This window comes from Protopterus annectens, chromosome 2.part0 (assembly GCF_019279795.1).
Source record: "Protopterus annectens isolate FY-2018-M chromosome 2.part0, PAN1.0, whole genome shotgun sequence".
Classification (NCBI taxonomy): domain Eukaryota; kingdom Metazoa; phylum Chordata; order Ceratodontiformes; family Protopteridae; genus Protopterus; species Protopterus annectens.
The window spans coordinates 1,789,244,583-1,789,271,696 of NC_056728.1; the positions used below are offsets into that span (position 1 = coordinate 1,789,244,583).

A 27,114-nucleotide genomic window follows, 5' to 3' on the forward strand; every position below is an offset into this window, starting at 1 on the left:
AGTTCCACCTAGTGCCTACCACCCCTACTTAGCTTTGGCATTCTACCCATCTGTAATGACTGCAGCTGTATGCACGATGAACATAGTACAGTTTTGTACCTACCATAAATGTAGATGTTCGAGTGCTCATACAGCTGCAGTCCAGGTTACCCTCCCTCTGCCCCCTCTTAGGACAGGCCTTATGTCAAACACCTTTATCGTACAACCTATTTGGGGTATTCTTTTATGGTGTGTTTGCTTGCAACTACTGTTTTTTTATTTATCTATATTGCAGGTTTGCATAACATTATGTTTTGCCTTCCTTCTGGGGCACCTGACATCTGGGGCAAGAAAAACTGAAGAAAATGGCGTCGGCTGCCTGTTTTTTTATACCCCTGCCGCACTAACATCAGGGAAGGAGCGACTACAACCAACGCCGAACCTAGACTTTGGAATTTGGCTGACCGAGGACCCGCCTGATGGCAGGATAACCCATCTGTAATGACTGCAGCTGTATGAGCACTCTAACATCTACATTTATGGTAGGCACAAAACTGTACTTTCAGGAAGGTTAGTTACTCGCGCAAAACAGCATCTGTCGGTCAGTCTACTGCTGAAATTCCCAAAAAAAGAAAAGATACGGGGAGAGACCTCAAAAGGTTAGGCTCACAGATGAGGCAAATCAGAAGTCAGCCAGCCTACCTTCCATTAGTTCAGCGGAACTCTGGTGCATTCACAGCCCATGACGACAGCTGTAGAGCCATCTCAGCCTCTACAGAGTCCCTTCTTGAGTCTGGTATGCTACCGGATCAGGCTGCTTCGACCGTTTTGGCAGTCGACAGCATCTCTGTTGGGTCCAGAGCCGCTTTGCAGGCACTGGCTTCCAAGGAGGCTTTTTGGATGACTGATGCCAGGCCTAGACCGATGGCCATGCCACCAGCAAAAACCAGAAGACCCATCAAATCTGAGGCCCAAGAACAAGGCCACTCCTAGAAAAGCCCCTTTCTCCATGCCCAGTCACCACTTTCCTCGCACACAACCTGCCCAGCCTCAACAGTTATTCAGAATGGCTGAAGATTTAATTAACCTCATCAGGGGAAGACCAAATGGCTTAGTGGTTGTGGTCTTCACCTCCCATGCCCAAGGTTCAATCCTGACCACCGACCAATGCCTGCTTGGAGTTTGCATGTTCTCCTTGTGTCTCTGTGGGGTTTCTCCCATGTCTGAACAACATGCTGAGTTTTTCCATCTCAAGCTCCCCAATGAATGGAGCTGTGGGCAGCAGCACAGACTCTTCATGGTGCCCTATAGGAGGAAGAGTTGTATAGACCAACCACTTTGGGCATCTGCTGTGGTGCACAGTGTCCTCAAGATAGAAAACGGATCACAGACTGCAAGGCTAGCCACTCAACAATGTAAAATATGGCTCTAGGTGATTTGGTCATGTTGACTAATGTCTCCAGAAATGGGCATGGGTAGATGATGAGCTTCGTGTTTCACTGTTGCAGTCATTACATTTTGGGTAATCTGTTGGCAGGTTGCCCTCAGTCGGCCTGATTAACAAAGTCTTGGGTCCTGCGAAGGCTACTGTCCCTTCCATGACGTCAGGTCATCATGGGTATAAAACATACAGCCAACACCATTACATCAGTCTTTCTTGCCGTGCGGTGCCAGAAGCAGTTCACAAGAGCCGGTCTGTCGACTCCTGAAATTTTCATTTTAGAGTTTCAGAATCGAAGTCTTCAACTAAAAGCTAAGTACTCCTTTGGGAAAACTTTTTCTTGCTCCTTACCGATGTCAGTAAAAGGAAGCAAATACCTCATAAGGATTTACATTTGTACTGTATTCCTTGCCTAGGCCCTGACCACGATTTACCTTGCTGTCTGTTTTGTGCTTTATTTAATCAGCGCACTATCCGTCGGCGGTACATTTTTGCTTCTAAATATTTCGGTTCACGGTTTAATAATCCAGAAATTACGTTGGCTAACTATCCAACTACCGGAATACCGAAAAACGCAAAGAAAGAGACAGGCTGTTGAGGTCCAGAATTGCAGACAACGGTTCTCTTAAGCCAGTCGCCAGTTCGCCGGTACTCAGTGAGGCACTTTCGCAGCCCTTGATACCTGCTACTTCTAATTCACAGGCCTCTACTGAGACTCATTCGGAGTCTGGTATGCCACGAGATATTTCACCTATGGAACCCGTGGATGTCTCTACCTTGGATGTGTCTGGAGCCGCTGTGCAGGCACCGGCTTCTGAGGGTGTATTCAGGCCTATAGATTTGTATATTAAACAGACACCACCTTCAATATTAAGGCCAAAATATTGATCTATGTCTAAACATCCGATGCCCAGGCCACATGCTCAGGTCCCTATTCCTAAAAAACAAATGATCAAAATGGCTGAAAATTTAATTACTCTATTCAGGGGTAGTCAACCCCCCCCCTTCTAAGAGGCCTAGGTCTGAACTTGGCTATGACTCTTCTGAACAGGACTCCGTTTCTTCTGACTCTTCTAATGAACAGGATTTGTCCATACCTACTTATGAGGATCGGAGGATTCCATTCCTTCTGCTTCTACCCCTGAGGATTTTTCTTTTGGGGTAACTTTACATACCTTAAGGGAGCATTTTCACTAGGATAGAGGATTTTTCTGTATCCAAAAAGAGGCTTGGGGATTTCCTTCCTCAGCATAGACCTTTGGCTATACCTCTTGTACTAGACATTGTTGATGGTGTTTTCAGAATCCAGTATGGCCCCTGATTCTCTGCCTCCGGCCTCTTGTAAGCCAAACCGATACTACAGGGTTCCTGACTCCCACAAATTCCTTTTCAAAAATCCTATTGCGGAACCTGAAACAATTTCTTAGGGGCCCAAGGGCGTAAAGGCTTCTACTGCTAAAAATCTTACCCCTTCTGATAGAGACTCCAGGGCGCTGGATAGATGGGGTTAAAAAGTTTATACTTCTACGACCTTGGCAATCAGAGCTTTAAGCTGTCAATTCCATATGCTAAAATATCAACAGCATATCATGGGACTGCTTAAACAGAAAATGATTATTTGACTGTGGAAAATAAGGATTTACAGGATTTATTGCATTCAGCTGAAAAAGTTGGAAAACATACTTTGCAGTGTGGTTTTGATTCTTTGGAGGCCTCTTGCAGGGCTGCGGTTACTTGGTCTGTGCTTAGAAGGCATGCTTGGTTTAAGGAGCAAACTCTGCCTGATCATGTTAAAGCAACATTGTTAGATGCCCCTTTGCAGTAGGACCGTCCATTTGGCGATATTTGGCGATAAGGCTGAAGAAGATGAAGCTAAATCTATGCACACTGTGAAAGATTTCTTACAAGTACAACCCCTCCCCCCCCCCCAAGATTTAGTAGGCACTGGCCTACTAAGAACTGGTCCTTTCCAGTTCCTTCCAGAGCCACTCAAGTCAAACCCAGACATTCCAAAAGCACCAGGTTTCTGTCCCAAGGGACTTTCAGAACTAAGCAGTGGGGGTGCCTTTGCTTGCAAATCTGGAAACAAGGCACCTCCGTATGGTAAACTGTTTCAATGACTTTCCTTTAAAATTACCAAGCACTTACCTCTTAGCTGCCCCTTTGGGGGGGGGTTGTCTCAATGAAAAAACTGGCAACTTATAACCCAGGACAAACTAGTTTTAAATGTAGTGTCCCAAGGATACAGTTTTCATTTCCACACGTTGCCAACTCCAAACTGATGGCCAGACCTGCCCCCAAAATCAGTGGGCAGAGGCTCAGAATCTAGTTTCCCTCCTAAACATCCAATTCAGCTAGTACCAGAAGAGGAAAAGGGACAAGGTTTCTATTCCAGACTTTTCCTGGTACCCAGAAAAGACCAATCATGGCATCCAATTCTGGACCAGTCTACTCTAAAACGCCTTTCTGGACATTCCAAAATTCAAGATGCTGACTTTTCACCAGTTATTTCCTATACTCTGCAAAGATGCCTGGTTGGCAACTCTAGATTTGAGGCTTACCTGCATATCCCAATCAGGGAATCTTGCAGAAGATACCTCCGCTTCAAAGCAGGCTAATTGCATTATCAATTCTCTGCACTGCCCTTTGGCTTATCTACTGCGCCCAGGGTATTTACAAAGTGCCTGGCTCCAGTAATTGCGTTTTGCAGGCAAAGAAATATTCAAATATATCCATACCTGGACGATTGTCTAATTCAGGCAGAAAACGAGGCCATTCTTTTAAAACATCTGGCATTTGTAAAAAGGGTTCTAACTTGTCTAGGGTACACCATAAACTAAAAGAAATCAACAGGTACCCTCTCAAAAAATTGTATTCCTGGGTGCAAGCTTGAATACAGCTGCCCAGATGGCTTTCCTTACGCCAGAAAAGCAAATTCATTTGGTGACTGACTTCAAAAGGTGGTCACAAAAACCCTGCTATCTGCAAGACAAATACTGCAAGCCTTGGGGTTCATGGCCTCCTGCATTCTTCTAATTCCATATGCAAGACTGCATATGAGGAAACTTCAGTGGTTCTTAAAAAGTTTATGGAGTCAACATTGTCGCAGCCTGAAAACAATGATTCCTATCATACCTTGCCTGCAACTAGAGTTTCTGTGGTGGGCAGACACCTGCCACCAAAACAAGGGACTGCCATCCACACCACCCCCTGCCACCCAAACCCTAACTACAGACTCATCTGACTATGCATTGGGGGCTCATTTGGCAGGGAAGTGCATTCAGGGCAAATGGAGCCCAAATCAAATGCCCTAAAGGTTCTAGATACCAGTCACAGGATTTTTACAGGTTAAAGCAATGGGATGCTTCAACCTCCAAATCTGGGGGAAATAAAGCACAACCCTACAGTAAACTGTCTCAATGACTTCCCTCTGCCATCACCAAGCACTTATCTTTTGGCAGCACCCTTAGGGGACAATTAGCACTTTATGCTCAAAATTGGTAGTTAATAACCCAGGACAAGTGGGTGTTAAACCTAGTATCCCAGGGATACAGACTCCACTTTTACACTCTGCCAATTGCAAACGGTTGGCCACATCTGCCAAAAAATCAATGAGCAGAGGCACAGAAACAAGTTGCGTCCCTCATGGATAATAGGGGCAATTTAGCCAGTGCCAGAACAGGGAAAAGGACAACAGTTTTATTCAAGACTGTTATTGGTACCCAGAAAAGACTAGGCCTGGTGCCCAATATTGGATATATCAATTTTGAACACATTCCTGGACGTTCCAAAATTCAAAATGCTAATTTTGCAGCAGCTTCTGCCCATGCTGGGCAAGAACGCTTGGCTGGTGGCATTAGACTTGAGACATACCTGCATATCCCAATAAGGGAATTGTGCAGAAGATACCTCCATTTCAAGGCTGGCTTTTATGCATTACCAATTCTCTGCACTTCCCTTTGGCTTACCTACTCTGCCCAGTCTTTACAAAGTGCCTGGGACCAGTAATTGCATTCTGCAGACAACTGCCCAGAGGGCTTTCCTCACGCCAGACAAACAAAGGCAACTGACTATTTACTTCAAACAGATGGCAACAAAAACCCAGTTATCTGCAAGACAAATTCTGCAGGCTTTGATGTTCATGGCGTCCTGCATTCTACTGATTCCATATGCAAGACTGCATTTGAGGAAACGACAGTGGTACCTAAAAAGTTTATGGAGTCAACATTGTCAGTCTGGAAATAATGATTCCTCTCATTCCCTGCCTACAACAGGAGTTTCTTTGGTGGGCAAAGGCATGTCACCAAAACATGGGGCGAGCTTTCACTCTACCCTTGCCAGCCAAACCTTAACTAAAGACTCATCAGACTATGCATGGGGGGCCCACCTGGTGGGAAGATGCATTCAGGGCGTATGGGCCCCAAAACAAATGCATCTGCATATCAACCAAAAAGAGATGTTAGCTGTTCAAAATGCCCTGGCAGCCTTCAAGAACTTTCTTCATCCAGGACAACTACTAATAGACTGACAACACCACGGTTATGTGGTACATAAACAAGCAGGGGGGCACACACTCATACTCCCTTTGCAGACTAGCCATGGCACAGCCTTGACTTACCAAGTACATCTTCAAGCTCAATTCCTGCCAGGAAAGCAAAATACTCTGGCAGACTTAAGCAGAAACCTTATGGGCCCTCAAAGTGGAAACTAGATACACAAGTCTTCAGCATGATAAAGAAATAGGGGAGCCCGGGCATAGACCTATTTGCCTCTCCATGGAATCAGCTGGACAAATTCTGCAGAACGACATATCACAGACAAGCATGGAAAATGGATGCCCTATCCTTCATTTGGAAAACCCTGTCAGTGTATGCTTTTCCTCTTCTGCCTCTTCTTCCCAAGGTCCTACTAAAGGTCAGACATGGAAAACCAAAGATATTAATTGCCCCAGACTGGCTCCGCTAACACTGGTATCCAATCCTAAGGAATATGTCTCTGTTCCCAGCTTGGTACTTGCCTCAGATACCTCACTTACTGTCTCAGCAAAACAATCAGATCTGCACAATCCGATCCAAACACTGAACCTGGCAGCATGGCTGTTCATGTAGTTATTCAAACAACACCTGTCAGTAAATCTGTGATGGATGTCATTTTGGAAGCCAGAAGGCCTAGTACTAGAAAATCTTATGCTGATAAATGGAAGAGATTCTGTGCTTGGAACCAAGCACAATGAACTGACACAACAGAGCCAAATATTCCTCAGATGTTACAATACTTGACTGAGATGCTTGACAAAGGCCTATCTTATTCATCAATAAAAATCCATGCCTCTGCCATCTCGGCTCATTACAACACAGAGCCACCAATCTTTTCTCATCCTTTGCTAAAGCAGTATCTTAGAGGGGCCAAAATTTTAAGACCTCCCAGATCATCACCAATTCCTGCATGGGACCTCAATTTTGTGTTGGAAAAGCTCACCCTGCCTCCATTTGAACCATCTGCTACTGCAGATCTAAAGTTCTTATGGAAAACAGCTTTGCTCCTGGCAATTGGGTTAAGAAGCTATGTGGCTGTGGAGCCTTTTATCATATTTTTCCCAGACAGGGTGTCCCTCGGGACCAATCCTTCCTTTATGCCTAAGGTGGTTTCCAGTGCGACTCTTAAACTATTCATCTGCCAACTTTTTATCCAAATCCGCAGAACAAGGGGGAGCGGATTCTGCATTCCTTGGACATGCACAGACAACTAAGATTCTACTTGAGCGGGACTAAAGCTCTAAGAAAAACTGAGCAGGCTACTGGTGGCATTTGCTGCAGGATCAGAGGGAAAGGCTATTTCAAAGCAGACCATTTCAAAGTGGATAAGCCACTGCATTTGTTTCTGCCACTTACATCATGGTAAACTGGTGCCCAAGGGCATTAGGTCTCATTCCACCAGGGCTGCAGCTACATCAGCAGCTTTTCTCAGAGGGTTACCAACCAAAGACATTCTAGAGGTTGCTACTTGGAGTTCTGTTCACACTTCTACAAAGCATTATCATTTGCCTCCAAGTCCAGGGCAGGCTTTGCCACTGCAGTTCTGCAGGGCCCTATAGCCGCCCCTAATGCAGTTTAGATCCAGGCTCCCATCCATAGTTTTGGGATTCTGCCCAAATGTAATGACTGCAACAGTGAAACACTTAGAACATAGTACAGTTGTGTACACTTACCATAAATGTAGATGTTAGCGTATTCACTGTTGCAGTCCAGGTTACCCGCCCACCATCCCCCTTTTATTCTGGAGTTTTTCTTTCACTTTTTTCTGCAGACTTTGTGGTGTATTTGGGGGGCACCTGACATCTGGGGCAAGAAAAACTAAAGAAAATTGCGTCTGCTGCCTGTTTTTATACCCCTGATGACCTGACGTCATGGAAGAGGAGACAGCAACAGACGCAAGACCCAAGACTTTGGAATTCAGGCCGACTGAGGGCAAACTGCTAGCAGATTACCCAAATGTAATGACTGCAACAGTGAATACACTCAACATCTACATTTATGGTAAGTGTACACAACTGTACTTTAACAAACTTTTCATACTTTCTGCTTGCCTGATAATGTGGCTTATGCCCTCATAATGCCCCCCTTTTTTTCTTTCGCATTGTGTATATAATTTGTCATTTCTTATTACCTTTGATTCTTTCTGGTTATGTTTGTGCTCTCTTCTCTGTTTAACTTCACTGCCTTTGCATCTCATGGCTCTGAATATTCTCTTTGATCCTGGTTCTGATACCATGTCGCTTTCGTGTTAGGACATGAATAAACAAGTCTTCGTGGGCTCTATTCAAGCAGCTTTATTATATACAAACACATCACTATAGAGACTTCCTGAATGTAACTTGAATAATTTATAATCTAACAACTGCGATCATGCATGCTAACTTGGGCTGCTTCTACACAATGGCACTAGGGATTGCACGTGTCTGGAATTTATATGTGCACGTACAGCCTTGCATGCTTCTTAAAGATATAGCACACACACTTTTTACACTCTGATCTACATTCCCCCTCTCCACAAGACTGGATAGTGGACGCCTTCACAATTTCCTGGAAGGGGATGATGTCCTTCAAGAATGCAACTGCAGTCATAACATATGGGTTGTCCTGCCTCAGGCAGCCCTCTGTCGGCCGAATTCCAAAGTCCTGGTTCAGCGTCGGCTGGTGTCACCTCCTCTCCGACGTCACAACGGCTGGAGTATAAAGGCATCGGCAGACGCCATCTTCAGTCTTTCTTGCCGCGTGGTGCCCGAAGCAGAAGCAGTTCGCAAGTGCCGGTCGGTCAGCTCCTGTGTTTTCAGTACCAAAGTAATCTAAAAGCCAAGTACCCCGTTGGGGAACATTTATTCTTGCATCAGCCGATGTCAGAACAAATTGAGAAAGTTAATGATTGTTTGTCTTGTGGTAAACAAATACCTCATAAAGACTTCCATTCTCTCTGCCTTCCCTGCCTGGGCCCAGACCACGACGTCTCGACCTGTGCTGCCTGTGCCTGCTTTAATAAGCGCACTCTCAGGCGCCGGGTAGAATTCGCCGAGGATTTCTTCGGTGAATCCTTTGCGTATATCATGCAGTCGGAACAACCGACAACCCAATCTGCTAAAAAATGCAAGGACCGGGACCGACATCCTCGGCCCGCGTCCACTACCGATGTTTCTCCTAAACCCTCTACTAGCGCTCCGGCTCCTTCGGAAGTGGTAAATCTACCGCTCCAGGCAGACGACACAGCGCTAACACGACCTTCGGTCTCTGAGACCTCTCCGGTGCCGGTTGTTGATTTTCCCCCGGAAACCGAAGTTCTGGATCTACCTGACACCATTCCGGTGGACAAGGTAACGCCTGCACGTGGGGCTGCTAGGCCTCCTGTTTCCATGTCCAAGGCCTTTGCTGCACGTGCTAAGGCTGCCAGTCAGGCCAAGGCCCATCCTAAGCCTGCCCAGGCCCCTTCCTCTGATAAGCAGATCATGTCTCTTGCTGCAGATCTTATTTCCCTTATCAGGGGGTCTCAGCCTCATCCGGACAGGGGTTCTCAGCCACCTGCAGAGAAAAGGCCTAGATCTGAGCAGGCGGACGACCTCTCCTCGGATGAAGCCTCTGGGGATTCTGAGCACTCTGACACTCAAGAAGAACCCTTCCAGGCCTACGAGGACTCTGATGCTGAGGAGTCTATTCCCTCAGCCTCCCCTCCAGAGGATTTCTCATTAGGGGAAGTTCTGCATTCCATGAGAGAACATTTTCAATGGCAGGGTCAGGAATTCTCTGACTCAAGGAAAAGGCTTCGTACTTTCCTCAAGCTCCCCCAGCACAGACCTCTGGCTATCCCTCCAGTTATGGATGATGTTCTTCGTCTCACATTGCTGCAGTCATAACCTGTGGGTAGTCCGCTGTCCTCGATCGGCCCGAATACCAAAGAGCTGGGCTGGCGTCTGTCATTGTCGCCTAGAGCTGACGTCAGTACGTCGTAGTACTTAAGCGCATGACCAACGTCATATCCTCAGTCTTTCTTGCCGCGTGGTCCGAAGCAGAAGCAGCGTTTGCAAGTGCCGTTCGGCGTTCTGAAATTTTCCGTTTTCGAGTTTCAGACCGAAGACCAAGTTGGGCTAAGTACCTCGTTGGGGAAATCTTTGTCTTTTTTTGCCTCAGTTATCCGGATGTCAGAAAAAGTTAATAATTGCATTTCTTGTGGGAAACGGATACCTCATAAGGATTTTCATTCTTTGTGTATTCCCTGCTTCGGGCCTGAGCATGACGTGGTCGGGTGTCACTTTTGTGCTAGATTTAACAAGCGCACCATTAAAAGGAGATTAGACTGTGCCAGGCTTGTTTTTGGGAAAAGGTGTAATTATAACATGCCGTCGGATCCTCCGACGCCCGCTACCGCTAAAAAGCAAATCTTTGAAGTCTAAAACCAGATGAGTCGTCCGTTACGGACGCCGGTTCTACTGAGCCTCCGGTTGAACCTGTGGATCCGGCCGGGGATTCGGCTGAATTCCAGGGGGAACCTTTACTTTTACAGGAGTTAACCTCTCAGGAGTTAGGCCCGGCTGAAGGTGCTTCTCAGGTGTCTGTAGTTCCATCTTTACAGAAGGTTATTAGGCCTTCTACTTCAGTGGCAAAAGGCCATGCAAAGGCCAAAACTGCTCATGTTGGGCCGGGTCATAGTTCTAGCTCTCCAGCCCCTGTTCCTAAGAAGCATATGTTAAAGATGGCTGAGGACTTGATTACTTTGATCAGGGGTTCTATGCCCCCAGAGAAGAGGCCTAGGGTGGAGGCAGATTGAGGAGATGGATCATTCCTCAGACTACTCTTGATTCCTCAGCTGAAGAAATTCAGGAATTCCCTTATTTGGATTCGGATGCAGAGGACTCCTGTCCTTCTGCTTCTCCTCCAGAGGATTTTTCTTTTTCTGAGACTTTACATTCCATGAGGGAGCATTTCAAGTGGGAAGGTCAGGACTTTTCGGATTCTTGGAAACTGCTCAGGGAATTTGTTTCTGCCTCAGCATAGGCCCTTGGCTATTCCTCCTGTCTTAGAAGTTGTTCAGGATGTTTTTTCTGAATCTTCCCTTAATCCTGATTCTTTACCTCATGCCTCTGTTAAGCCAGACAGATATTATAGAGTTCCTGAGGCACATAAGTATTTGTATAAGAGCCCTAGAGCTGATCCGGAAACCATTACTCAAGGTCCGAAGGGTATTAGGGCTTCTGTGGCTAAGAATCCAGTTCCTTTGGATAAAGATTCTAGAGCTTTAGATAGATGGGGGGAAAAAAGTGTACACCTCCTCTACGTTAGCTATGAGGGCTTTGAATTGCCAATTTCATATGCTGAAGTATCAGAATTTTTTGTTAGGTCAGTTGAAATCTAAGGTGGATGCTTTATCTGAGGGTATTGAGTGTAAGGAGCTCCAGGAGTTGGTTCATGCATCAGATCAAGTGGGCAAGCATTCTTTGCAGTGTGGTTTCGATGCTCTTCAGGCTGCATCCAGGGTGGCTGCTACAGGTTCAGTTATTTGTAGACATGCCTGGCTTAAGGATCAAAATTTGTCCGAGCATGTTAAGGCTCGGATTTTGGATGCTCCTCTTCAATCTGAAGTACTTTTTGGTCCCTCTGTGGAATCGGTTTTGAAAAAGATGGAAGATGAGGCTAATCTATGCAGACGGTCAAAGATTTTCTGCAGGTGCAGCCCCCTAAGTTTAGTAGGAATTGGCCTGCTAGAGGATGGTCTTTTCCTTCGGATACTCAGTCTAAGGGCAGGTCTAGGCGTGGTAGAGGCAGAGCTCACGCTCAGGGTTCTTTCAGACCTAGGACTTGGAGTTCTCCTGCACAGTCTTCTGGTGAGGGCAGGGGTCAGCCTTTTCGTAAACAGTCCCAATGACCTGTATCTTCTGCTGCCAGACCCTTCTCTACTGGCAGCTCCTCTAGGAGGAAAGTTGGGACTTTTCCAACAAAATTGGCATTTGGTCACCCAGGACAAATGGGTGTTGGATATAATAAATCACGGGTACAAGTTTTATTTTCACACTCTTCCTCCTTTCAAAGGCATGCCGGATGTGCCTCCTCAGCAAAGGATGGAGGCTCAGAAGCAAATTTCTTTACTTTTACAGATGGGGGCAATTCAGGCGGTCCCTCCGTCAGAAGTAGGCCTAGGTTTTTATTCCCGTCCTTTCCTAGTGCCAAAGAAAGGAAACACTTGGAGGCCAATTCTGGATTTGTCCATTCTCAATACCTACCTAGACATTCCAAAGTTCAAGATGTTAACATTACAACAACTTCTGCCACTGCTGGGCAAGGATCACTGGATGGTGACCCTGGATCTCAAGAGGCCTATCTTCACATCCCTATCAGGCCCAGCTGCAGGAGATTCCTGAGATTTCAGGCTGGTACTTCTCACTATCAGTTCTCTGCATTGCCCTTTGGTTTATCTACTGCGCCCAGGGTATTCACAAAGGTTCTGGCTCCTGTGATTGCTTTTTTCAGACAGAGAGGAATACAAATTTATCCTTAACTGGACGATTGCCTGATTCTTGCTCAAAGCAAAGACAAGTCACTACAACATCTCCAGTATGTAATGGCAGTTTTAAGGTGCCTAGGGTATTCTGTGAACGAAATAAAGTCCAGTCTAGTACCCTCTCAGGACATGTGCTTTCTGGGTGTGAGACTGAATACAGCTTCTCAGATGGCATTTCTGACCCCGGACAAACAAAGAACTCCATCTATACTTCCAGCAGTTATCAGTAATGTCCAGGCTGACTGCAAGGACAGTCCTTCAAGCCTTGGGGTTCATGGCATCTTGCATTCTAGTTCTTCCCAATGCCAAACTGCATATGAGGAAGCTACAATGGTATCTCAAAAGTGTGTGGACTTGATCAACACTGCCACGGTTTGGACACTGTCATTCGGATTATACCTTGCATCCAGAAGGAATTCTTGTGGTGGGCTCAGGAATGTCAACTAAACAAGGGACTCTGTGACCCAACCAGAGGCGAGTCAGATCCTAACGACGGATGCCTCGGACTTGGCTTGGGGAGCACACTTCAATGGGAAATGGATACAAGACGTGTGGCCTCCCAGACTACTACATTTGCATATCAACATGAAGGAGATGTTAGCAGTCCAATTTGCTTTGATGGCCTTCAAGGACCTACTTCAGCCGGGACAGGTGTTGATTCAAACAGACAACACAACAGTCATGTGGTACATCAACAAGCAGGGGGGAACTCATTCCTACCCTCTTTGCAGGCAAGCAATGATTTTGTGGGAGACTGCTCTGAGTTTGCAAATCACTCTTCAAGCACGGTTTCTGCCAGAAGCACAGAACTCCCTAGCAGATGTATTGAGCAGGCAAATTGTGGATTCCCACGAGTGGAAACTGGATCCTCAGGTTTTCAAGCAATTGACTGTGGCTTGGGGAACTCCAGACATAGATCTGTTTGCTTCTCCACTGAATTTTCAACTACCAAAATTTTGCACAAAGATGTTCCACCCAGATGCTTGGAAAGTGGATGCTCTATCTTTCAGTTGGAACAACCTTCACGTTTATGCTTTTCCTCCTCTGCCTCTTCTTCCCAAGGTACTCTTGAAAGTCAGGCGGGACAAGCCTTGCATGATTCTAATAGCACCAGATTGGCCACGTCAGCATTGGTATCCTCTGCTGAGGAGTTTAATCCAGGAGCCTCCTTGGCTTCTGCCACAGGTTCCTCATTTGTTATCCCAGTCAAACAATCCATTTTCTCAATGTTCGGGTGCAGTCCCTGCATCTGACAGCTTGGCGTATTCTGTGATGGAGCCGGTGGGGTCTCAGCTTCCTCAACAAGTTTTAGATGTCATTTTGGAAGCCAGGCTGATAAATGGAAGAGGTTTTTTCTTTGGAGCACTGCAAAGGGTTTTGATGTTTCGGTGCCTAATTTGAGTTTTGCACTACAGTATCTTACTGAATTACTGGACAAGGGTTTGTCATTCTCTTCTGTGAAGGTTCATGCTGCAGCCATTTCTGCTCACTATGATTGTGACCCTCCTTTATTTTCTCATCCTTTGTTCAAACAATTTCTTAGAGGGGCAAAGAATACAAGACCCCCCACGTAGAGCTCCTACTCCTTCCTGGGATCTCAATTTTGTTTTGGAGAAACTTACCTTACCTCCTTTTGAACCTGCAGCTACGTCTGAATTGAAGTTTGTCTTGGAAGACTGCTTTTTTGTTGGCCATTACTACTGCTAGGATGGTATCTGAATTGCAGGCGCTCATGGCAGTTGTACCCTTTCTGATATTTCATAAGGATAGAGTTTCTTTGCAAACTAACCCTACTTTTATGCCTAAAGTGATTTCTAATGTGGCCTTGAACCAGTCTATTCATTTGCCTACTTTTTATGCTGATCCTCAAAATAAGGGGGAAAAAGTCTTGCATTCTTTGGATATCCACAGGCAGTTACGTTACTATTTGAGCAGAACTAAGGAGTTCAGACAGACTCAACAGTTATTAGTTTCTTTTGCTTTGAGTTCACAAGGGAAAGCTGTTTCAAAGCAGACTATTTCAAAGTGGATTGGTCAGTGTATTGCTTTTTGTTATTCTCATCATGGGAAGGATGTTCCTGCTGGGATCAGACCTCATTCTACTAGGGCTACTGCCACCTCTACTGCTTTTTTGAGGGGGGTAGCTACTAAGGATATTTTGGAGGTAGCTACTTGGAGTTCAGTACACACTTTTACTAAGCATTACCATCTCTCTCTTTATTCCAAGTCCAGGGCTGGGTTTGCGACTGCAGTTTTACAGGGCATGTTAGCAGCTCCTAATGCTGTTTAGTTTGCCAGCCTCCCTTTTCCTTTGCTTTGGGATTCTACCCACAGGTTATGACTGCAGCAATGTGAGACGAAGAACATAGTACAGTTTTGTACCTACCATAAATGTAGATGTTCGAGGATCTACATTGCTGCAGTCCAATTATCCCTCCCTCCTTCCCCTCTATAGTTGGTGGTGGCTGTGTTTTTTATTTTAGGATTATCTCTATTTCCACACTGGTAGTTGTTGGGCCTTTACTTTTTTGGCTCTGGCCTTCCTTCATTCTTAGGCCTTCTGACATCTGGGGCAAGAAAGACTGAGGATATGACGTCGGTCATGCGCTTAAGTACTACGACGTACTGACGTCAGCTCTAGGCGACTATGACCGACGCCAGCCCAGCTCTTTGGTGTTGGGCCGATCGAGGACAGCGGACTACCCACAGGTTATGACTGCAGCAATGTAGATCCTCTAACATCTACATTTATGGTAGGTACAAAACTGTACTTTTTGGATGATGTCTTTTCTGACTCCAGTGTCAACCCTGACTCTCTTCCTCCTGCTCCTATCAAGCCGGATAGATATTATAGGGTCCCTGACACACAAGCACCTTTTTAAGGCCCACTCTGTGGATCTAGAAACTATTTCACAGGGCCCCAAGGGAGTGGCTTCCTCTGCCAAAAACCCACTGCCAGCTGACAGAGAAGCTAGGTCTCTGGAGAGATGGGGTAAAAAAGTACCTCCACTACCCTAGCCATGAGGTCTCTTAACTGCCTTTTTCACATGTTTCAGTACCAAGATTTTCTCCTGGATGATTTGCAGAAAAAGGTAGCCTCTTCTGAGCCTATTGATAAAAAGGCACTGCAGGATCATATGCATAGCACTCGGCAGGTTAATAACCATTTTCTGCAGTGTGGTTATGATGCACTGGAAGCTTCATGTAAGGCAGCTATGACTGGGGCTGTAATACGTAGACATGCTTGGTTGAAGGATCAATCTTTGCCTGACCATGTTAAAGTAAAGTTACTGGATGCACCTTTGGAGAAACAAAAGCTTTTTGGTGCTACTGCACAAGATGTTTTGAAATCCATAGAGGAAAAAGCAAAGTCAGTATAGACAGTAAAGGATTTCCTTCAGGTTCAGCCACCCAGATTCAGCAGAAACTGGCCCTCAAAGAATTGGTCCTTCCCCGGCTCTGACAAGTTTCAAAGGGGAAAAAGCAGACAAGCCAGGGGTAGAGGACAGCACCGAGGATCTTACAGGGGCCGCCAATGGCAACCTCCAAACCAAAGAAGTGGCGCAGACAGTTCAGCTGCACCACAGGGACAACCACAATGACTTCACTTTCGTACCGCCTACAAAGGTTCAAAGAGAAGCACCTTTGGGCGGAAAATTAGGCTTATTCTCACAAAACTGGCATATTTTAACCAAAGACAATTGGATTCTGGATTTGATAAACAAAGGCTACAGATTCCACTTCCACACATTACCAATAAGACAAGGCATGCCAAATCTGCCACATCATCAAAGGGCAGAGGCACTCTCTCAAGTTTCCAAGCTATTAAGTATAAAAGCAATAGAAAGGGTTCCTCCTCAGGAGCAAGGCCAGGGATTTTATTCAATACTGTTCCTTGTTCCAAGAAAAGAAAACAAATGGAGACCCATACTGGACTTGTCAAATCTAAACACTTTTCTTATTGTGCCAAAGTTCAAAATGCTGACGTTGCAGCAGCTTCTTCCCATGCTGGGCAAGGGGTCTTGGCTGGTCACTCTGGACCTCAAGGAGGCATACCTGCATGTCCCAATCAGACAAAGCTGCAGAAGATACCTCAGATTTCTTGCAGGAACAGAGCATTATCAATTCTCAGCATTGCCGTTTGGCTTGTCTACTGCGCCCAGAGTGTTCACAAAATGCCTGGCATCAGTAGTGGCACACTGCAGACAGCAGGGGATTCAAATATACCCCTTCTTGGACGACTGCCTCATACAAGCAGACAACAAACAAACCTTAAAAGGGCATTTGGACTATGTCATGCATCTACTGCAGGCCTTGGGATACACAGTCAACATTCAAAAGTCAAAATTACTACCATCCCAACAGATTACATTCCTAGGAGCCAAACTGGACACGGAAACACAAATGGCCTACCTCACATAGGAAAAACAGCAGCGTTTACCAGAGTACTTCAAAGGCCTAGCAAGCCTTTCCCAGCTGACTGCAAGGAAAATCCTGCAGGCCCTGGGTTTCATGGCATCTTGTATTCTTCTGATACCTTTGGCAAGACTTCAGAGAAGCTGCAATGGTATTTAAAAAACTTATGGTCTCAACACAGCAACAGCCTGGAGGACATAATCCCACTTATTCCATGCCTGCAGAAGGAATTCCTATGGTGGGCTCAAGCCAGTCAACTAAACAAAGGCATGTCTTTCAACAGACCTCAAGCAGGCCAAATGATCACAACAGACGCCTCAGACCATGGATGGGGGGCACACATGGAGGGCAGATGCATTCAAGGCCTATGGACGCCAAAGGAAAGACATTTGCACATAAACCAAAAGGAGATGTTGGCAGTGATGCATGCCATCGAGACTTTTGAAAAATCACTACAAGAAGGACATTTGCTAATAAGGACAGACAACACCACTGTCATGTGGTACATAAACAAGCAGGGAGGCACTCATTCTTATCCCCTCTGCAGACTAACAATGCTTCTCTGGGAAAAATCCCTGAGCCTGAAGATAACACTTACAATCCCAGTTTGTACCAGGCAAGGACAATGTACTGGCGGACAATCTGAGCAGAAACTTCATGGATCCACACGAATGGATGTTGCACCCTCACATTTTCTCTCAACTGACAAGGACATGGGGAATACCGGACGTAGATCTCTTTGCTTCTCACCTAAATCATCACCTGGAAAAGTTCTGCACAAGGACTCATCACCCTCTAGCTTGGAAAACGGATGCCCTCTCCTTCAGCTGGAATTCTCTAAAAATTTATGCATTCCCTCCTCTGCCTTTGCTGACCAAGGTGATACTGAAAATAAAGGCAGAACAACCAACAGGCATCTTGATAGCACCAGACTGGCCAAGGCAACATTGGTACCCACTGCTATTGATCATAACTCGGACCAAACCATGGCCTCTGACCCTATGGCCCCTGCTCCTAACGCAACACAATTACAGGACTGTACATCAAGACCTGAAAACATTGCATCTGACAGCCTGGAGACTTCCATGACTTCAACACCTAGCTCTCTTTCTAAATCTGTTCAAGAGATCTTGCTGGAAGCACGCAGACCTTCCACCAGAAAAACCTATTCAGCCAAGTGGAAAAGATTCAGCATCTGGAATGCCAAAAAGGGTCAGGACACAGAACTACTGAGTATTCCTGAGATATTGGAATACTTGGCAGAGCTGCTTCATACTAGGCTCTCATACTCCTCAATAAAGATACATGCCTCAGCAATCTCAGCAAAATACAACTGTGACCCTCCAGTGTTTTTGCATCCTCTGCTAAGACAGTTTTTAAGAGGGATAAAGAATATCAAACCTCCCAGAAAACAACCAGTACCTGCATGGGACCTCAACTATGTGTTGGAAAAACTAACTCTTCCTCCCTTTGAGCCAGCAGCATTCTCAGAAATACAGTTCCTTTCATGGAAGACGGCCTTCTTATTGGCAGTCACTTCTGCAAGAAGAGTTTCGGAGATACAGGCACTCATGGCAGTGCCCTCCTTCCTCATTTTTCATCAAGACAGAGTCTCCCTAAGAACAAATCCTACATTCATGCCAAAAGTTATTTCCAGGGTGTCTCTAAATCAAGCAATTCATCTGCCTACATTCTTCCCCAATCCTCAAAATAGGGGGGAAAAACTACTGCATACTTTGGACATACACAGACAACTACGCTACTACTTGGGCAGAACTAAGGCCACCAGAAAGTCTGACCAGCTGTTTGTAGCTTATGCTGCTGGAGTACAGGGAAAGGCAATCTCCAAACAAACAATTTCAAAATGGATTGGACATTGCATCAGATTTTGCTATTCTTTTCATGGAAAAGGTGTGCCAGCCAATATTAGGCCACACTCCACCAGAGCTATAGCCACTTCCACAGCTTTCCTAAGAGGAGTGGCAACAAAGGACATTTTAGAGGCTGCTACATGGAGCTCCGTGCATACATTTACCAAGCACTACCACCTGCCATTATACTCCAGATCCCGAGCAGGCTTTGCTTCGGCAGTCCTGCAGGGGATTATAGCTACACCATCCTTATCATAGTTCCTTCCACCCCCAGCTTGGCTGTGGTATTCAACCCATATGTTATGACTGCAGTTGCATTCTTGAAGGACATAGTACAGTTTTGTACCTACCATAAATGTAGATGTCCGATAGATATGCAACTGCAGTCGGATTCTCCCACCCTCCTACCCCTCTGTATCCTCCTTTTTGGGTCACTACCCCTCTTCCCTTCAGCTGGGGGTATCTCCTATGGTGCATCTGTTTATTACTGTTGTGCATGCTTGGGATTATTTTTTATCCATTTACAAAATTTAGCCTTCTGAGTGGGCACCTGACATCTGGGGCATGAAACACTGAAGAAGATGGCATCGGCCGATGCCTTTATACTCCAGCCGTTGTGACGTCGGAGAGGAGGCGACACCAGCCGACGCCGGACCCAGACTTTGGATTTCGGCCGGCCAAGGGCTGCCTGAGGCAGGACAACCCATATGTTATGACTGCAGTTGCATATCTATCGGACATCTACATTTATGGTAGGTACAAAACTGTACTTTTCTGTATGCATTCCCCTTTTCCCTTTATACAGAAAGTACTGCTGAAGATTCAGCAGGACAAGCCAAAAATCTTGATGGTGACTCCCTGTTGGCCAAGGCAGCACTGGTTCCCCTTTTGTCACTACTGTTTACCTCACAAGGTGGATCTAATCATACAACAGAAGGGGAACTTTTATCCATCCACACCTGCAAACTCTGACTTACCCTGTGGATGATAAACTTTGGATACCTTTTAGACACCTTTATTCAGAGGATGTGCTGTCTGTCCTGCAGGAGGCCAGGAAACAAACTACCAGGAGATCCTATTTATCCAAATGGAAAAGGTTCTTCACTTGTCTTCACAGGCAACCAGACCCTTTTCAGGTGGGATGTACCTCTAGTTTTGTCTTATTTGTGAGCTCCTAAAGTCTGAACTTTCATACTGTTCAGTGAAAATCCATTTGTCAGCTATCTCAGCCTGCTTACCTCTCAGTCTACCTTTATTATCCATATTAGAGGTGAAGTTTTTTCTCGAAGGGGTCCTTCACATCAGACCACCGAGAACCCATTCCCACTCCTTGGGATTTGAATGTTATTCTGGGGAAACTCACTACTGCTCATTTTGAACCAGCAGGCTCAGCCACCTTAAAGATTTGTACCTGGAAAACTGCTGCTTGTAGCTCCAATTTTGGCCAGAAGAGTCTGAGTTACAAGCACTCATGACTGTCCCCACCTTACCTTACCTTTCATAAGGATAGGGTCTCCCTGCGTACAAACCCTTCTTTCATGCCTAAAGTGGTCAATGAACTATCCTTGAGCCAATCTGCTAATTTGCCCACCTTATTTCCTTCCCCACAGAATGACAGAGTGCTCACCATTCCCCCTGATGTTCGCAGACAACTTTGATTCTACCTGGATAAGACTAAGGACATCAAGAAGTCCAACCAACTGTTTGTATCCTTTCACCTCTTGGTCTGGGGAAAGCTGTATCCAATCAAACTATTTCGGCATGGATTTCCAAAACTTTCTGCTAGTCCTTCCATGGAAGACAGTTACCTTGTACTGTGAGAGCCCTCTTAACCAGAGCCGTGGCCTCTCTAGGTGCATTCTTCAAAGGACTAGATACAGCCACCATTTCAGGGGCAGCTCCATGGTCTTCAGTCCACATTTTAACTAAACATTATGAATTGGACTGCATCGTTAGGGCAGGGTTTGCTGAAGTTGTCCTCCATGGATTCCTGGAGACTGCATCCTCTTCCTCCCTTAAGAGGTTTGGTACTCTCCCACGTTAGAATTATGCAACATGAGAGTAGGACACAGAATAGTTGTAAAAAATTTTGCCATAACTATAGTGGTCCTTTTCTTCCATGTTGCAGTATTCCTATCCCTCCTTCCTACCACTCTAGGTCCTTTTCCTGGATGGCATCCTTTCAGCTTACCCTAGACTGTAGTTCAGTTAGGGTTTTCAGTTCTGAGGTCTGTGCATGCGGACGTCACGCTTATGGTCCCTTTGTGTGACGTCCCACATATCTTGGCAGCCAGGCTAACCTTTTTGTATACGAGCCAGGCGTTCAGGTCACCTAAGACAGAGGATCCCACATGTTAGAGTACTGCAACATGGAAGAGAAGGACATCTATGGATATGGTAAGGTCTTACACAGCTATTTCTTATACAACTGTTTTCTTGTACACAGGTTTACTCTTCCTTAGTCGTTTTTTTGTAGGTATTAAATGGTAGAATGGGAGCATGCCTCAAATCTGTTGTCATTGATGCCACTGTCACATCTGGGTTGGATGTTCTGATAGTTTGGAAATTTACATTAAATGATATGGGCAGAGTTGCATACTGCCATTGTTACTCATTTCAGGTAGCATTTTTCCTCTTACTTGTTTGTGTTTTTTTCTAGAAAATGGGACCATATTTGCATTTGGAGAAAACAAGTTGGGGCAGTTGGGTTTGGGTAATCAAACGGATGCAGTTCCTAGTCCTGCACAGGTAGGAATTCATAGCCATTACAATTGAAATGTATCCATATGGATTTTACTGTTGCAGGGAGGGCAGCAGTACAGTAACAGTGCATTTAAATGGCAGATTTTGGTAGATGAACAAATTCAATAAATGTTATTTTTTGATTGCATGTTTTTCAACAAACCTGTCTCCATTTAAACTGCACTGTTACACCTAGAGCATGAACTAATATGAAACTGTTTTGGAATTTCAAGGCTGATGTGCTTTTTTTTTTTTTTCCCTTGCCCATCAAGAATACCATTGTCCCTTATTTTTTCATGAAACTGAGCTTGGAATGAAGTTAATTAAATCGGTCATTTTGATGATGCTAATGATGTGCCATTCTGGCAGGCTGGACAGCAACTACCTGGACCTTAGGGAGTGTTATATTCATTGAAGGAGACTATTATGGTACATGAAGATATTCTTACGTTAGTCAGGAGTTTACTTCGGGCATTTGGTCCTGGAATTCAAAAATCCTTATCTGAGCACTGTTTCCAGGCTGAATGATGTATTTTTGTTGGAACAAGTGGAGGGTCCCTCATGTTACTTCTCTTCCTAGTTTGCCAGCCTTAAATGATGTCTTTGGTTCTGACTGCAATAATCTAGGTTCCCTGTCTTCAGTCTTTAAAAAGGAAATAGGGGCTTTATAAACTTTCTCAGGCTAACTAATTCTTTTTTCACCTTTGGTCTGATCTTGAAACAATTTATCCCACTGCGTCAGCTAGCAGTAGGGTTTTAATGAGTGCTGATCTTTCTCCAGGGGATAAGGATGGTAAGGTGAATAGATTTGAGAATAGAATTTTCTCTTCAGCTACTTTGGATTTTAGAGTTTAATTACCATGGCCATATGTGCAAGTTTATTGCATTGCAAGTCAAATCTTTAAGTCCGTTCAAAAATGTCTAGTCTGCTCCTATTTATGGCAAATGAGGCACAAATAAGAGGTGGCAGGGGGTATTAACGTTGGCAAAATACAAGGATCTGTTCAGAAAATGGGGGACAGTTGCACCTTGAGAATGACTACCTGCATTCTTCCTTGTCTTCTCAGTGCCAGATGCAGGACCTCAATCTTTTCCTTTGCAATCAAATGCTAACTCTAAAAATAGATCCAGTGTCTTTGGGGTACATGGACAAAGGTGTTTTTCCTGATAGGTTATTAATTTGCCTGGCGACTAGTTCTGTCTCCTCACATTGTCAATTTTGTCTATTAGGCGTGCTGTTGTTGAAGGTTGGGCGTCGGGCTGGCACCTTGGCACCGTAGGAATCTACTGCCAATCATTAGCGGACCGGAGTTTCGCTGTGGCGACCCCTAACCGGGAAAAGCTGAAAGAACAACCCTTTCTGATTTATCCACAGCTCTGAGTATTCACAAAGAGCCTAGCCCATGGAATAACCGATGTTCATAGTGTTTCACTGTTGCAGTCATCACTGTAGGGTTCTTCCTGCCGGCAGGCAGTCCTCGGTCAGCCAGAATCCACAGCTCTGAGTATTCACAAAGAGCCTAGCCCATGGAATAACCGATGTTCTTCATCTCACATTGCTGCAGTCCTTACATATGGGGTAGTCCGCTGTCCTCGGTCGGCCCGAATACCAAAGTGTTAGGCTGACGTCGGTCATGGGCGCTCAGATCTGACATCAGAGCGTCAGGGTATAAAAGCGCATGACCGACGTCATATCCTCAGTCTTTTTTGCCGCATGGTCCGATGCAGAAGCAGCGTTGCAAGTGCCGTTCGGCGTTCTGAAATTTTCGTATTCTGAGTTTCAGACCAAACCAAGTTGGCTAAGTACCCGTTGGGAATATTTTTGTTTTTCTTGCCTCAGTTAATTCCAGATGTCAGAAAAAGTGAATAATTGTATTTCTTGTGGGAAACAGATACCGCATAGGGATTATCACTCTTTGCATTCCTTGTTTGGGACGGACCACGGCGTAGTCGGGTGTCTGTTTTGTGCTAGGTTTAATAAGCGCACTATAAAAGAAGGTTAGATTGTGCTAGGTTAGTCTTTGGTAAGCGGTGTAATTATAATATGCCGTCGGATCCTCCGACGCCGCTTCCTGAAGAAGCGCAAAGACAAATCCTTGAAACCTAGACAGGTTGATTCGTCCGTTCGGACGCCGGACCTGCAGAAACTACAGTAGACCTGCTGGCTCCGGCTGAAGTTTCTGTTGAGTCTCCGCGGAAACTTTGATTTTGCTCGATGTGGCCTCACAGGAGTCTGGTCAAGCTGAAGGGGCCTCTCAGGTTACTGTTCTCCTTCTATGCCTAAGGTGGTTAGGCCTTCTGCTACTATTTCTAAGGCTTCTTCTAAGGGCAGGTCTGTTTTGCCTTCCTCTGGTGTCCCTCCAGGTACTTCAGGGTCTGTGCCTAAAAAGCACATGCTTAAAATGGCAGAAGATTTGATTACTTTAATTAGAGGTTCTATGCCCCCTCCTGATAAGAGGCCCAGGGTGGAGCCAGAGTTGGAAAGTTTGGATCAGGCCTCAGATGACTCAGACTCTTCTGCTGAAGATATTCAAGATTTTCCCCCCTTATTCTGATTCTGATGCAGAGGATTCCACTCCTTCTGCTTCTCCTCCAGAGGATTTTTCATTTTCAGAAACTCTGCATTCCATGAGGGAACATTTTAAGTGGGAAGGACAGGATTTCTCTGATTCACGGAAGAGGCTTAGGGAATTCTTGTTTTTACCACAGCATAGACCCTTGGCTATACCTCCTGTTTTGGATGTTGTTCAAGATGTTTTCTCGAGGCTTCCTTAACCCAGATTCTTTGCCTCCTGCCAGTTAAACCGGACAGGTATTACAGGGTGCCTGAGGCTCATAAATATCTGTATAAGAGTCCTAGGGCGGACCCAGAAACTATTAGTCAGGGGCCTAAGGGTGTTAGAGCTTCTGTTGTAAAGAATCCGGTTCCTCTAGATAAGGAAGCTAGAGCTTTGGATAGATGGGGTAAGAAGGTGTATACCTCTTCTACTTTAGCAATGAGGGCTTTAAATTGCCAGTTTCATATGTTGAAATATCAGAATTTCCTCCTTTCTCAGCTAAAATCTAAAGTGGATGCTTTGGCAGAGGGCATAGAGTGTAAAGAATTGCAGGATTTAGTACATGTCTCTGAACAGGTGGGTAAGCATTCTTTGCAGTGTGGTTTTGATGCTGTACAGGCCTCTTCTAGGGTGGCTGCCACTGGTTCAGTTCTTCGTAGGCACGCCTGGCTTAAGGATCAGAATTTGTCCGAGCATGTTAAAACTAGAATTCTTGATGCCCCTTTACAGTCTGAAGTTTTGTTTGGTCCCCCTGTGGAGTCTGTTTTGAAGAAAATGGAAGACAAGGCTAAGTCCATGCAGGCTGTTAAAGATTTTTTGCAGGTGCAACCTCCAAAGTTTAGTAGAAATTGGCCTACTAAGGGGTGGACCTACCCTTCTGATTCTCAGTCTAGGGGTAGATCTAGACGTGGCAGGGGCAGAGCTCACAGTACATTCAGGCCTAGAACTTGGAGTTCACCTGCACAATCTGCAGGTGAGAGCAGGGGCCAGTCCTTTCGTAAACAGGCTCAATGACCTGCATTTTCAGCTGCCAGATTCTTCTTCCCTGGCAGCTCCTTTGGGAGGAAAGTTAGCACTGTTCAAGCAAAACTGGCTTTTAGTCACCCAGGACAAATGGGTATTGGACATTATAAACCGAGGCTACAAGTTCCATTTCCATACATTGCCTCCTTTCAAAGGCATGCCAGACGTTCCTCCTCGCCAAAGGATAGAGGCTCACAAGCAGATTTCTTTACTTCTTCAAATAGGAGCTATACAGCCAGTTCCTCTGTCAGAAGTGGGACTAGGATTTTATTCTCGCCTGTTTCTAGTACCAAAGAAAGGGAACACGTGGAGACCAATTTTGGATTTGTCTATCCTCAACACTTATCTGGACATTCCAAAGTTCAAAATGCTGACGTTACAACAGCTTTTACCTCTGTTGGGAAAAGATCACTGGATGGTAACTCTGGATCTCAAAGAGGCTTATCTTCATGTTCCTATCAGGCCCAGTTGCAGGAGGTACCTGAGTTTTCGGGCTGGAAATTTACATTATCAGTTCTCTGCATTGCCCTTTGGCTTATCTACTGCGCCCAGAGTGTTCACAAAGGTTCTGGCTCCAGTGATAGCCATTTTCAGGTTAAGAGGAATACAGATTTATCCTTATTTGGACGATTGCCTGATTCTTGCACAACACAAAGACGAACTTCTGCATCTTCTACAGTATGTGATGGTAGTGTTAAGATGCCTAGGGTATTCTGTGAACGAAACAAAGTCCAGTCTAGTACCCTCTCAGGACATGTGCTTTCTGGGTGTGAGACTTGAATACAGCTTCCCAGATGGTCTTTTTGACACCGGACAAACAAAGAAGTCTTTCTCTTTATTTCCATCAAATGTCTCTACAGTCCAGGCTGACTGCAAGGACAGTCCTTCAAGCCTTGGGGTTCATGGCATCTTGTATTCTGGTGCTTCCCAATGCCAAACTGCATATGAGGAAGCTTCAATGGTATCTCAAAAATGTATGGACACAACACTGCCAAGATCTAGACACTGTCATTCAGATAATACCTTGCATTCAGAAAGAATTTTTGTGGTGGGCTCAGGAATGTCACCTAAACAAGGGACTCTCTGTGACCCGACCAGAGGCGAGTCAGATTCTAACGACAGATGCCTCTGACAAGGCTTGGGGAGCACACCTCAATGGAAAATGGGTGCAAGACACGTGGCCTGTCAGACTTCAACATTTGCATATCAACTTGAAGGAGATGTTAGCAGTCCAATTTGCATTGATGGCTTTCAAGGATTTACTTCACCCAGGACAGGTGTTGATTCAAACAGACAACACTACTGTCATGTGGTACATCAACAAGCAAGGGGGAACCCATTCGTACCCTCTTTGCAGGCAAGCGATGATTTTGTGGGAGACTGCTCTGTTTACACCTCAATCTTCAGGCAAGGTTTCTACCAGGAGCACAGAACTCCTTAGCGGATGTGTTGAGCAGACAAATTGTGGATCCTCACGAGTGGAAACTGGATCCTCATGTGTTTCAAAAGTTGACAGTGTTATGGGGACTCCAGACATAGATCTGTTCGCTTCTCCACTAAATTACCAGTTGCCAAAGTTTTGCACAAAAATGTTTCATCCCACAGCTTGGAAGGTGGATGCTCTATCATTCAGTTGGAGCAATCTTCATGTCTATGCCTTTCCACCTCTGCCTCTCATTCCCAAGGTACTCCTGAAGGCCAGAATAGACAAGCCATCCATGATTCTGATAGCGCGGATTGGCCTCGACAGCACTGGTACCCACTACTGAGGAGTTTGGTACAGGAGCCTCCATGGCCTCTGCCTTTGATTCCGCATCTTTTGTCTCGAGGGCAATCACTTCCTCAATGTCAAGATTCAGTCTCTGCATCTCACAGCCTGGCATATTCTGTTTTAGACCCTGGAGGGTCTCAGCTTCCACAACAAGTTTTGAATGTTATTTTGGAGGCCAGAAGGCCTAGTACAAGGAAAGTTTACGCTGATAAATGGAGGAGATTTTTTCTTTGGAGCAAAGCGAAGGACTTTGAGTTTCCAAGCCTGATTTAA

The 27,114-nt window shown here is 45.4% G+C and overlaps 1 protein-coding gene across 1 annotated transcript in view; it reads left to right on the plus strand.

The window, feature by feature from the left end:
- The window catches only part of RCC2 (regulator of chromosome condensation 2), a 1,536,688-nt gene that overhangs the window by 429,932 nt on the left and 1,079,642 nt on the right, over positions 1-27,114 (plus strand). Inside the window, exon 6 of the mRNA XM_044061821.1 lies at positions 21,407-21,495. Coding sequence (XP_043917756.1) covers positions 21,407-21,495 — 89 coding nt within the window. The remainder of the gene's footprint in view (positions 1-21,406; positions 21,496-27,114) is intronic.